Source organism: Geospiza fortis, unplaced genomic scaffold (genome assembly GCF_000277835.1).
Source record: "Geospiza fortis unplaced genomic scaffold, GeoFor_1.0 scaffold40, whole genome shotgun sequence".
Taxonomy (NCBI): Eukaryota; Metazoa; Chordata; class Aves; order Passeriformes; family Thraupidae; genus Geospiza; species Geospiza fortis.
This window is the reverse complement of record NW_005054297.1, coordinates 21,410,351-21,424,053: the sequence shown is the minus strand read 5'-3', so window position 1 is coordinate 21,424,053 and position 13,703 is coordinate 21,410,351. Positions and strand designations below refer to the sequence as shown.

General features: G+C 36.6%; 1 protein-coding gene across 1 annotated transcript in view; it reads left to right on the top strand.

Annotated features, from left to right (window-relative positions):
- The first annotated feature begins 7,005 nt into the window (after nucleotides 1–7,005).
- The window catches only part of NEIL3 (nei like DNA glycosylase 3), a 26,614-nt gene continuing 19,916 nt past the window's right edge, over nucleotides 7,006–13,703 (top strand). The window contains exons 1-2 of the mRNA XM_031066427.1: nucleotides 7,006–7,083; nucleotides 13,523–13,690. Coding sequence (XP_030922287.1) covers nucleotides 7,006–7,083; nucleotides 13,523–13,690 — 246 coding nt within the window. The remainder of the gene's footprint in view (nucleotides 7,084–13,522; nucleotides 13,691–13,703) is intronic.

The following is a 13,703-nucleotide window of genomic DNA, read 5'->3' as shown; positions in this document are numbered from 1 at the left end:
CCTGGAAATATGGAGGGTCAAATGAACACTGTTTGAACACAATACCCAGTTCTATTTGTTTCATCTTCTTTAATTTATAGAAATCTTCAAACCTAAGTCACACTAATAATATTTTTATATCTTTTACATATATACTTCATTCCTAAAATAACCTGCTCAGCTCACAAAACATACACTGTGCATATGACACCGCTGTACAGTGAAGTGCACTAATTTTTCCACACAAAATACCTTGAAATGAGCTAAAGCTAACAGACACTGAAAAGAAATTCTTGCCAAGGAAATGTGAGAGGTCCCTTTGATTTTTCACATTATTAGAAATGTTTAGAATAATGTTTTAGCTTTTTGTCAAATTTTATACCTCTTCAGTTTTCACTGATTTTCATAAGGAAAATAAACCAGCTCAATTTTTAAGTGTTCTACTGCTTTTCATTTCCTTTAATATTTATGCTGTTAGTATGAATAATAAGTCAGGTACCTCAAATGGCATGACTTATTTTTGCTATACAGCCCATGCTATAGTTTTTTATGAGTGGGATGAAATTAACAGGCATCTTGGGCTAAGACAAATGACTTCATAAACAGAAAGAAAATATTTATAATAAGTATTTTTAATTCAATTAAAGTTTTTTCCATAGGTGAGTCAGGAGTAATATTCAACTAAATAAAACTTTTCAGCATATATGTGGCATAAAAAATCCAAACCCCTTGATTATCAATAAATATTTCTTTATAGTAAGTAATCTAATTTAGTCTGGAACACAAGAGAGACCAAATCACTGAATAACCAATTAATTCCAGCAAAACTGTTTTTAAAACTATATCCAGGGCAACAATGAAATCGAACATCGGCACTTAGCCTAGCAGCTTAAAACCTACACTTCAAAAAATATCACCTTGCCTACCTCTTGCACATAAATCATAGAGTGCCACCTTGCCTGTGCAGCCCTTACTTTCTCAACTGCTAAAAATTGCTGGCATCATTAACTCACTTCATATTATGCTATTTCTCTTTCTGCCGAACCTGTCATCACCTCATTTTCTCCTGCATCCCCTGGTTTGACAGATGCACTTGCAGTAATACTTTTCTAGTTTTTGACTTATTCAGATTCTGCTATATTGCCAGCTTCCTCCTGAGAGCGCTGCTGGATCAGGAGCCTGCTTCTTTTGCTTGCACGTAGCACTAAAGCAGAGCTCCAAGCACCACAAGAACTGCAGCACTGTGTCCTACACTTTGGCTTCTTATTTCCAACTTAACACACGCTGTGCAGATTTATCCATGATTTACAGAAACAAGGGACTTTTCCAAGGGAAATGCATACAGCCCACATTACTGTGGTCTAGACATCTCTGTCTCATTGACAGGGAGAGGGAACATGTCTTACCTATACACATTCCACACAGATCATTACACATGAAGTACATTCACAGCTTCTGAAAAATCAAGCAGATTTTTTATTCTATCTTGTTTGTATGTACCTGATTTTTAGAGCTGGTGATTAGAGCTATTCTTTTGTGTACTTGACAAGACTTTGTATAAAACTTGTATGAAACTCATAAAAATGAGTTTCATTTTTCTTTTAAAAATAATTTTTAAAAAGGAAACTATAGTGATAGATTGATATGGATAGATTGGATAGATTCATATGGATAGATGCATAGATTCATATGGAACCCTGTCAAAATCATTAAACTGCTGATACAACATTATTTCAGTAAGGAATTCAAGAAGATTTAATTAAAAAAACACACCACTGTTTCTAGAAAACCTTATAATCAAATAGGTTTTGTGACATTGTTAGACCATATGCAATTTTGTCTAAAAGCTACTCAAAAAGATGAAGTAAATTAATCCACCTGAAAAATCTAAAAAATATCAAATCACTGGCAAATCACTACTAAAAGAGTAGTTACTATTACCAGTATGAAGTTAGGGTGTCTGTAGAGGGGTCTGTCAAATTCTAGTCATCTCCTTTCACTTCAATACTTTAGAAGTGGTCAAAAATTACTATACTGATAAAAGGTATACTGATATTGACAGGTAAATGTATCGGGTAGACTTTGTCTCTGAAGAGTACTGTAGTTTACTCTTTTGCTCAAGGAAGAACCAAACCACATTGTTTCTACTACCTTGCCTCCTCACCCCTGCTAAAAAGGAAACCCTGTATCTTTTCAAGCTGTTACTTCTCTCAAGCTGTTGAGTGTTTCATCGCATCTAAACAGTGTTTAACTATGTGGCTCATAAAAAAGTATATGCAATCACAATCTGTAAAATAAACCAAAGGTGGATGCAGACAAAGAGAAATTGTTTTCATAAATCACTCTTATCTTCTTAACACTTGTCTTTGTTTTTAGTCTGTATTTATTTCTAGTCTAGCTAGGATCCTAGAATTATTTCTGTGCAATATTTGCCAATTCAATTAATGGTCTGTTTACTCTGTCTTCCAGATCATTAATGAAGATGTTAAATAAAACCAGTTCTAACACTAATCCCAGGGTGCCTTGGCAGACATTTCTCCTCACAACATAATTCATCATACCCTTTGTTTGGAGATTACTTGGATGATATAGCTGATGTAAAAGAATGCTGCCCACCTGCTTGGATATGTTATCCACAGGGAACATATTACACCAATTACAGGAGAAATTCACTGACTTTCTTTGCTTCTTGCTGCAAGCCAGAAAATGAAAAGTGTTGACAAGGTTCTAGAGAAGAGCTCTAAACTTTTTGGTTCCTGATACCTGAGAGACAGTTCAGCAGCCAGATCACTGGAAATGCTCCTCATAGAAGCACATTTCTACTTTTTGAAAAGAAGATTTACTAATTAGTGGAGGTAGAGAGATGCAAATTCCCAGGTTTAGGAAAAAAAAATGAAAGAAGAAGACTCAAACCCATCAACTCCTAAAAGAAAGCAACTTATTTTATGAAAGTGCTCCCAAACCAGAGCATATTAAGCTGAAAACCAGCTTCCTTTGAATCTTTGATAGCAAATTCTATTTAGCTGAATTTGAACTGCATTTAAATTACTTTGTAAAGAGAATTCTACAAATGCAGAATTCTCTGGATCATTTTCCACCCCAGGAAGTGATCTATGTAACATTATTACTTACGTGATATCACCAGCTGCTTTTCAGTGGTTGAATCTCTGGTGTCAATTTCCTTGCTGGCGAGTCAGCATACAGATGGCTAAAGCAAGGTCTTCCCCCTCCAAAAAAATAAATAAGACATATAGTGATCATTGTGAGTTTCAACAGCTTTTATTCCATTTGTATAAATAATGTCTATAGTTTGTGTTATATAATCTCTGTAGTGGAAGTCACAGTGGAAATTTCCCACTATGACAAAAAGAGTCCAGGGGCTCTACATTTTAAAACAGCAGTCTGCTTAAACCCAAGATTACTGCAGCTGGTATTCTTACTGTGTAATTTCACGATTCAGATATTATTTATGTTATTTGTGGATATAAATCCTATAAATGTGTTTCTGTAGTCCAGTAAAAGGCTTTGTTTTATTTGATGAAGTTCTTTCCATTTTCTTCATCAGATTCTATTTAGCATTAGCCAACATTATTTTTTCCCTAGCTACTCCAGTGTCTAAAACCTTTTACAGTGATGGCACTTTTATTCACTGATTTATACAGCCTTCTTTTTTTATTTTTCATTAGATCTGACTTAAAAATGGGCAATAGAACAGGTACAGTCCACAACTACTTATCAACGACCCTCTTATCTGTGATGGGCCACATTAAATGAAAATCTCACCATTATCACCATTAATCTGCATGAGGGAACTAAAGCCAAAGGCTGAAATACAGAGAGAGTTCAAAGTACCAGAAAGCAAAAGGAATAAATCATTCATAGTATTGCAGTGTTGCCAACCCTTACACTGAAAAAGTGCATCCTAAAGAAAGGTTTTGTCCTTTTTGAACTTTCTGGTACTCCTGTCAAACCTCTTCCTCCTCAAGTTCTGTCAGGTTATACTCAGCCAAATAACCTTGTTGCCAAAGCAACCTTCTCCCCACTTCACGAAACTTCAGAAAGTTTTTTTGCACAGAAGCCCATGTCTTACTGCTGCAGCAGTTTAATCAGCAATTGCTTTTGGCAGTCCTCCGCCAACAGCTCTTAGATACAGTATTTCATTATCAGGAGGAGAAAAAATAAATAAAGTCTGAGTTGGCAGCATGCGCACAATACGATTTGCAATTTGTTTGAGTAACAAGAGAATCACACAGAATTCAAAACCACAGCAAGAGCAATCCAGCTGATGAAGAATGTAGATCTTAGACCCACAGGAAACAAGCAGATTGGAGGAAACCTCTGCCCAGCTAGGCCCACTCAAAGCAAGGCAATATTCAAAGTGACATCAGCTTCCATTGGGCTTTACCCCAAGAGTACTCTCTTAATATGGAGATTTCACATGCACTCTGGACAACCCACTCCTGTTCTTAACCTCTTTTCATTAATTTCTCTTTTTTCTTTATATAGAAAAATATTTCTGTTCCTGAATGTGTTGCATTGTCTCTTGTCCTTTTGCTGTGAGCCTCTGAGAAGAGCCTCTGCATCCTTAACAACTTTACTTTTTCTTGGGCCTCTTAAGGTGAAGACAGAGATCAGAGAAGTGCAGAAAGCCTTGTTGCTCTCTTGTGCTAAGCAAACACCACTCTCTCGACTTCTTGTCAGCCAGTTCCTAAACATATTGGTGGAGCTCAGCTGGATTCGCTTTAGTTTGTCAAAGTCTTCCTGTGCTGAGAAATCCAAAGCGAAGCACTGGAGCTCAGGTGTGGCTTCCTGCGATATAACCAAGCAGAACCCAGGCCCGCGCTCCCCGCGCCCCCGGCAGCCCCGTCCCGCCGCGCCGCTTCCCCGCCGCACAAAGCCCCGGCCAGCATTTGTTGCGTGGGGTTGTTCCACCCCAGGAGCTGGACTTTGAAAAAGAGGCATCCTCTCGCTTCTGTACAAGTGCAGGCTTCTTTGTTTCTGACTTTCCTCACGTCTAAAAAATACGTCTATTCACTCTGAAACTCAGAAAGCCATTTACCAATTCTCCTCCTTGAGGCCCACATTTATTTTCCTTCTTTGCTTCCTCCTAACCCCTTGAGGAAAAAAAAAACATCTTGGCTGGCCCTTCTCCGCTTTCCCAGCTTGAAAGCCAGGAACAAAATGAAAACCTCAGCTGCAGCAATGATACGCTGCCTCCTTCCAGCCAGGAGGAAAAATCTTTTTTGAATCTCCACAAGGACAGGCAGAAATTCATAAAGAGGTAAAGCTTTTTATCCTTCATCAAAACTGTTTCTAGCCTTTACCAAACTCAGCAAGATCTATCCTTTCCTTCCAGATTGTTACCCTTGACTAAGGCTCAAGAATAAAGTAGTGACTGTAAGCTCTCTGGGACAGGCAGGAAGCTAGACATCACTTTTGGGTAAAATGAGTATTTTAGAGGACAAAAATAGAAAGAAAGTTCATTAAATGGGACATTCACATTACTTGCATTAGCCAATTTGAGTTCTGTTTTCCGTTCTTTCTTGCTGATAGGGTTGCAAGTAATAAATATATGTATGGAAGGCATCCAGTTTTGTTTAATTCACTGGCATTGTCTGAGGAGCAATGAATCATGTCAGAGATTTAAAGGGATTACGGATAGAGAAGAGTGTAACCTTTCTTCCAATACAACAGCTGTTCTGAAAAATTTCCATAATAACAGTTGCTTTTAATTATATAAAGAATTGCGAAGCCTTTTTAGCTTCATATCAATAATGCAGCTTTGATTCAAAAGTTGCTAAAGAGATAATCCTCAGCCTTTTTTGTCAGGGCCAGTTTGTGAATAGCAATGATTTAAATCCCAATGTCATCTTTTTTTTTTTCAAAGGAAAGAAAGAATGGTCTTTACTTCCTTGGAACTTGGACTGAAAAATTACAAACAATGCTTGAAAAACATTATTCTCATAAGAGTCCTTGAAGAAATGCTACTGATGCCTAAACAGACACATGTAAAATAAAATGATCAGAGGTATGGCACAGATAAAAGGAGAAAAATAAATATTCTAAAACATCTAGCCAAACATTACTGATAAGAATAAATCATAAATCTCTATATCTAGAATTGGTGTGTTTTACTAAAGAAGTATTATTTTTAGTAATTTTCAGGGCCCTGACAAATCAGTAAAAATTGCATTTCTTTATCTTCCACACTTCCTGCTTCTCTCTGTGATTAAGTACTGGCCTCTGACTGCTTAATGCTTATTCATTCCTCATTTTCTGGGCAGATCACTAGTTTGTGAAGATAATTAGAGACCCCTGCTATTCCTTCTAAGCCTTGAATCTTCAGACTAATTAAAATGGAGTGCTGCATAGACACATGCAGCTGATAAAGGTTTATAGCAAGGTGCTAAGAATCATACTATTTGTGTCGCAAAAACAAGTAAAAACTCACTGCATCTGCTAGGAGAGAGCAACATTTTTGCTATGGTCTTCTTTCGTGGCTTAAGAATAGTATCCTCCAATCTAGTACTCTCACTGAGACACTCCCTCATGTCCCCTTGCCCTCGCCTCTCACTTCGCAGAGGGCTGGAGAGGAGAACTGGAGGCACAAAAAGCAAAGATCATGCATGGATTGAGATAACAATTTACTGGAAACAGCAATGAGATAAGAAAAAAAAAACTAAAATAAAAGCAACAATATTAAAAGCAAAAGCTTACAGAGAGAAAGCGATTCACATACAAAAATGCTCACCATGGTACTCAACCAACCGAACCCATGTCATCCCAACCACTTCTATTGAGTCAAGGGGTTAAGTTAGAAATGTAGTTAGCAAAGATCATATACTATGATAAGAGCTTAACGAGGAAATCAATGGATACCAGGTGGGGATAACTGAAACAAGGTTGGGAATGACAGGTGATATATGAAGTATTGTAGAGCGCAGGAGCCATAAATACCACTGACTTCTAAGAATGAGAGAGGGTTTGGACTGTGACCTGCAAGTCAAGGAGCCCTGCCAACTAGACATGGGTGAAGAGTTTACCGTGAAGAAGACATCTTACTTCCTCCCCCAGAAGCCACCAAAAGAGAACAATTGCACAGCTGTAATGGATATTCAAATAATTATAATACCAGGCGAGAGCTAATGTTTATGTAATAAGCATCATAGAAACTGTTCTGGAAACCATCTGAATATGTAAAACCTTTTTGGATAAATAGAGAGCAGAAGTTTGACTTTTTTGCACATGCTTTTGGAAACAATTCCGCTTGTGTCCAGCACTGTAATAAACATACCACAACTTTAATTAGTTGAAGAGTCTTCTGTCTGTGCTTCACTGATACTAGCTATGCCTTTGAATGAATATTATCCTAATATTTTCCAATATGTCATTAAAGAATAATATTTAACATCTAAGAAAATACGTTAAATTCTTCATCAGGATCATATTCTCCTAACTTCTTTTCTTTTTCTTTGAGGTGTTAATATTTAAAGTAAAACATACAGCATAAGTGAATACACCTCAGAGCAGTGCACATATAAATGCAATATAGGCAAGAAGGCTACAAAGAATTTTTCTGCCTCTCTGCAGATACCAATTTTCTCCTTTCATCTGTTTTAGAATGTAGATAGCCTAGAGGCATTGCTGGACACTTTATCTTAAAGAGCTTAAAGACTTTACCATCTGAATAAACTACTGCAAGCTCTAAATGTTTTCTTTTCTCCTCCAGACAAGTGAAGTAACTTTTATTTAATTTGGGATGAGCCAATATACGTCAACAAAACAAGGGAAACTACTGGCCCTGAACTGTGTCTCAAGATGCTGAGAAGTTATGAGCAGTGTTCATAATTGCCAGGAAGATTGTCTGTATTTATCCCATGAATATCCAGCTTCAGTAAGATCTGCTGTCCCCACCCTGAGGCAGTTGCACATTGCTGTCATATTGTTTCTTCAAATGAAGTTAAACTATGACTGTAAATTAGATTATGCAGTTCTCAATGGGTAGAGGCATCTATGCTGACAGATTTGAGTATCTAAAAGCAACAAGAGTATGTATCTGGGAAGGGAGTAAGAACTTTTAAGGAGTTATAGCTTTCAGTACAAACTTATAAAGTAACGTTTTTCTCTTCAAATTTTTCCCAAACATTTTATTTCTGAATTTAAGTAGGGTCAAAGTCAGTTCTACTCCAATACTAATCTATAGAAGCAACATTCAGGAAAGAAATTTTACATGCATCATTTGTGTACTACAGTCAGCATCTCTGAACAAATTCATATATTTCTGGATCTTTCTCCAGTTTTGCTTACTAACACAAAAAACCCCTCACTTAACTAAACTCACAGCTTCATATCATCAGTGAACTTGCTGAGGAGACATTATAATTCTTCTGCCAAGTCTTTTCCTAGGAAGCTAACTTTGTGCTGTAGCCAATTATCTCCACCTAGAATGTGCTCACAAGTCAAGAATTTATATCATTTTGTCTATACCCCATACATAGGTGGAATTGTTTAACTACCTCTGCATATCTTGTTTTTGGAGTGTGCTCCAAGAGATGTAGTTTCTTGTAAGGGTCACATAGTCAGCATTGGTCAGCAAATGGTGAGGAGTGTAGTCTCACTTGGAGAGGTCTCTGCAAGTCTCTCTCCTGCAGGCTTAAAACAGTCACACAACAGGACTATATCTTCAAAGTATGATTTGAAGCAGCATAGGGGCTGTTAATCTGGTGTCAACAAAGGAACTGCCATTTTCACTGGATTACTAGGTACACTGATGGAGAAAAGAAGAGGAATCTTTTAGTAAAACATTGCAATAAAAATAATTTAAAAAAGCAGATAGATAAGGAATACTTAAGAATATAACTTATTAATAACACCATTAAGACATGGATTCACTTCTAACAGGACAAAATTAAATTCATAATCTCAAAAGCCCCTGTCATAAATAATGGTAAGATCACAGCCTTAATCAGAATATCCTTCCAGAGGTAATTCTATTACAAAACATAAAGTGGGAGGTGGCTATGTTCAGAAGTCAAATGTTGAAAATTATATTTGGTAATTCCAGGCTAATGTAAATGATTAAATTAATTCTATCACCTTGGTGACAGTCATAGCTCTAGCGAAAAACAAAGCATGTTACACAAAGAAAAAAGCATCTGATAAGAGGAACAGCTTAGAACAGTGTCTTTTCTAGTCCGCTGCATATTTTCTCAGGAAAACGCCAGGATCAATTTTCTCCACTCCCCAGGGGAAGGAGGCACCACTGATTGGATTGCTCCAGCAGCTTAAAGAAGCTGCCACATTCTCTCTTTCTAACCAAAGGAGCTGTTTCACTGCTATGAATCCAGACTGCAGAGGCATCTAGGAAACTCCATTGGCACTTCCTGGCTCAGCATACAACTGAGTCATATCCTCTGACATAACTCTCCCCTTACACTGCACAAGGGAAATAGGTGACTGCTTGAAGGTTCACAGCAGGGTATCCAATAGAAGGAACTGCTATTGTTCCCTATGTGGGTAATGGAGAGAGAGACCTAATGAAGCCCCTGCTCTAAATCACTGTCTGGTGAGGTACCTACCTATTGCCACTGATTACTTAAGAGAGTTACAGTTTCCATTACCTTAGATATATAGTATAGTTGATGGACCTCGATTATTACTGAATTTTAGGGAGTGTGAATAGCTTCCCTGTCTCTTTTTAATCCTAACTCCCTCTAGTGGATTTAAACCTTTGGTCTAAGCAGCAGAAAAATTCAAATTTAAGAGAGATTATTTCTGCTCCCCTAGCCCCCCCAAGCAAAGTCCAAGAAATTAATACAGTATGAAGATATCTTTGGAAAGAACTATGATCTTTGGTGCTTGAAAGCAATCCATATCTAATTCCTGACTGAAAATGGCAAAATTACTCTGCTGAAAACTAGCATGACAAACTAGCCCAGATTTTCAAAGGTGATGCATTTTTTATCTCTAGGGAAATCAAGGATTGCTATAGAGATAAAAAGCTGTAGTTTCTAAAAGAGTGGTGTCTTGTTCACAGCCGACCAGTCATTGACAGGTGAACCTGTCGTATTCTTAATTACTACCCAGGGAAATTCTGATAATATTGTGACAATATTGAAAAATAGTTATTTAAAAAAATATAATTGCACACATAATTAAGCAGTTTAGGTGGTTTTTTTTGGCACCCTCTGTCTGTCCAATTCAAAAGAATGTCCTCTCTGGAAATTTCGAGTACAATATATACCTCTATAAGTATATTTCTTTCTTCTTTAGTATATGAGTTGGAGCCCTTAGAATATGCTTATCTGTGACCAGTTTTCAATAGGTAGAAATTAGGACAGAACTACTGTCTCAACTATCCCTTTTATTTCCAAACCATTAATCCATTAATTACTCCATTTTGAACACATACTCCCATGTTCAGTGAAAATGGTATATAATTTGTAGCATTTTAGTATGATTACAATGAAATAAATGCAAGAAACTCTAGTACTAAAGCTGTTATTCACAATTTGGTTAATAATTTTATATTGATACTTCACTGCAGTTCCCAAAGAATCTCCTTGATCTTTATCTTTACAATAACTGCAGCTGTAAAAACAAAGCTACAATAGTATAGGGGTTTTTTGTAAAGGAAAGTGAGACCTCTCTACTAATAAAAGAATCCAAACACTCATGGCATTATTTATTTTCAGATAACTGACAAAAAATAATTTGATTATGTGTCTGTATCAACTATGCATGACCCTCAAAAATCACTGGCAGACCAGGTATTAATAACCAGAACACACTCCCTGGACAGTGCAACTATTTGGATTAATTGCATTAAGAGACTTAATTTTGAAGGATTTGAGAATGTTTTTACAAGGTTTAGGAAGGATTTCATTGGGATTATATGATGAACAATTTTGAGTGTGCTTAACTGTTCACATTAACTCTCTAAGCAAGCATGAAATGGATCAGTCATCACTGATTATTAATTCTTATCCAAGATTTTGTCACCATAATGGGACCATCTTTGTAATTCAGTTCTTTCAACCTGCCAGTAGAAAAAAACCCCCTATGCTTCAGCAAGGATCTCACTGCTGATGTTCTTCATACTGCTGGATTTGAACAGACTGCGCTTGTACTCTGCATATTTCTGTTCTCTTGCGCAGCCTTCAGAAAAATGTAATTTTACTATTTGATCTAAAATAATACTTAAGTTGGTCTTTATTTAAATTGATCTATATTTGCCAAAGCTCTATTAACTGCAAATTTAACTTAGGTATTGAAACTGAGCACCAATGTTAAAAGATTAAAATATTAATTCAAGGGAGAAAATATGCATAAACTAAAAAGTTTTAGCAGTTGCTCTACTTGCACCAATTAGCCACATCAATTTTATGCCAAATGTTCTGTTACATGAACTGGGACAACAAGGTAGAGAATTAGGGCTTCTATATAAATTCTGGAAACCCGAATTAAAAAAAAGAATAGTATTTGTTTTATATTTCTGGGAAACCGGAAGTTTTAGAAAGAAATGCACTTCTCTGTGTTTATTTTTTTTCTAATGAGATCACAACTGCATTAATATACCAAAATGTGAGTGTCCAATGTTGAGCACAGTGTTCTGTTGTATGTTATTATCTGATGGTAAATATGCAAATGCACAAATAAACCAAGAAATGATGCCTGCAAACCCCATTGGGAAAAATAACAGAGGCAGCTGTGCAAGGAGCTCCAAGAACACAGGTCAAATTTATGAGCATATGTAGATTTACTCAATTTTTGTTTTAAAAAGAGATTTTGCCTTTCACTGCAGATAATCTGTGTTACTGCTGTATCAATCATTGTACAGTAGTACAGACTCATTTTGTTGATGCAAAGGCAGTCAAGAAGTAAAAAAAAATAGTCAAATGTTAAACTTATACATGAGTGAGATTTATTTGCTTGTTTGTAATTTGCACATTTAATTACCTGTGGGAGAGATTCTTTTGGACATTGGATTTTTCAAAATCAAAATAAGGTGTGAACAACCATTAATAGAATTACCTGCCAAGAAGTATTAAATTCTAATACAGAACTCTGGAATAAATTTAATGAAGTTTTTATTTTTTTATATTTAAAATTTGCCTTGTAGCCTGGTAACTTCATTGTTGAAACTGAATGTCAGCAACTGAGATTTCCTGACTCAAGTAAATACTTTCACAAGAGCAGCTAAGACTATTCTATTTGGAATGCTGTAAAACACAAACAGCTGTATATTTTTCACTTGGCTACACTATTAGATCACTAAGAAATTATATCAGCAATAATATTGCCCAACAACTGTTCTTCATTCAGCTGTTGTCATTTAGGTACTTCTACCTATAAACTATCCTGATTTGAAGTTCAGCTCTGGTCATTTGCTACAGAATACAGAACAGTCAGACTGGTATATTACAGTGCTATTACCTCTCTTCCCTTTGTTTCAAATATATTATTAAATGTTTTTATTATAACAAAAAAATTCTCAAATGTTTGTCACTACCAAACACTTCAATATGAATCTCACCCACAGATTGTGCATACCTGCAAGTCAGCTTTTAGTGGAATAAAAGTGCATGCAAAAGGTGAGTTAATGTAGAATTTCAGGTGAAAATTCATGTACATAAGTGAAAATGGCTAGAGAATTTAATTAATCGTTACTATTGGAAGTTCTGATTAATCTGCAGAATTAGATGTAGAATTGAAAACCCAATCTGCTGTAGCACACTACAGAAACCATCGACTGAAAAATATCCAGCTATGAAATGAAATCCCTTATTATGAAAAACATTATATTTGACTGCCAAGTGACAGGAAATATTGTCTGTGCTTTTAAGGTACTTTAAATGTTAATATAGAAACGTGAGTTACGTATCAATTTCTAATTGCTTGAAAGAACAGTAAGGCAGAATTTTAGAGCAGCAGAAAAAATCACTTTTGCATGCCATTTTTAAACATTGCCGATTTCTGACTCATAAGCTTAATTCTTTGACTAAAAATTGCATTATTGTCTTGATTTTAAGAGATCACAGCAAAAACACCACTGAGAAAAAGAAAAAAGGCATTTGCAACAAGGGTAGCACACCCTAACTACAGCAAAAATGTGAATTGTATTTTATTTCAACAAACATCATTTAGCCTGATTTATCCACTTCCCTCCATGTTAAAAAAAAAAAAAAGTTCTTTAAAGAAAAATACATTCTGATTTAATCCAGATAGAAGAGTGGACACAGGCTGTGTATGTAAGAAATAACATTGAGTGTTTTTAACCAGCGTGAGTATTGCCTCACGAGCTGGGCATTGGGAAACGGTGTCCAATGTTCTGCCTTGCAATGCAATTTCCCCCAATTTTCTTAGAGCTCGCAGAGTTTATTACGCCTGTTCGCACATCAAATGTGGCAGGTAAAGGAGCATTTTACTTCTGTAAACCTGGACTGACTGCAGAAACCTATTAAATACCGACTTTTTAAAAGCTGACATTAATTTCTGATTGTGGATCAACTCTTGAAGGAAGATGCACTTGCGCGTATTTTAGATAACAGCAGGAGCTGCCCCTCAGAAGGAAACTAACAGGAAACTGCGGGGCGGTGCCTGGCGGGCCGCACCGCCCTCAGGCGAGCGGGACGTTCGAAAGGCGGCAGCGGCGGCCATCGCGGCCATGGTGGAGGGCCCGGGCTGCGCGCTCTACGGCGAGCGCCTGCGGGCGCGCCTGAGCC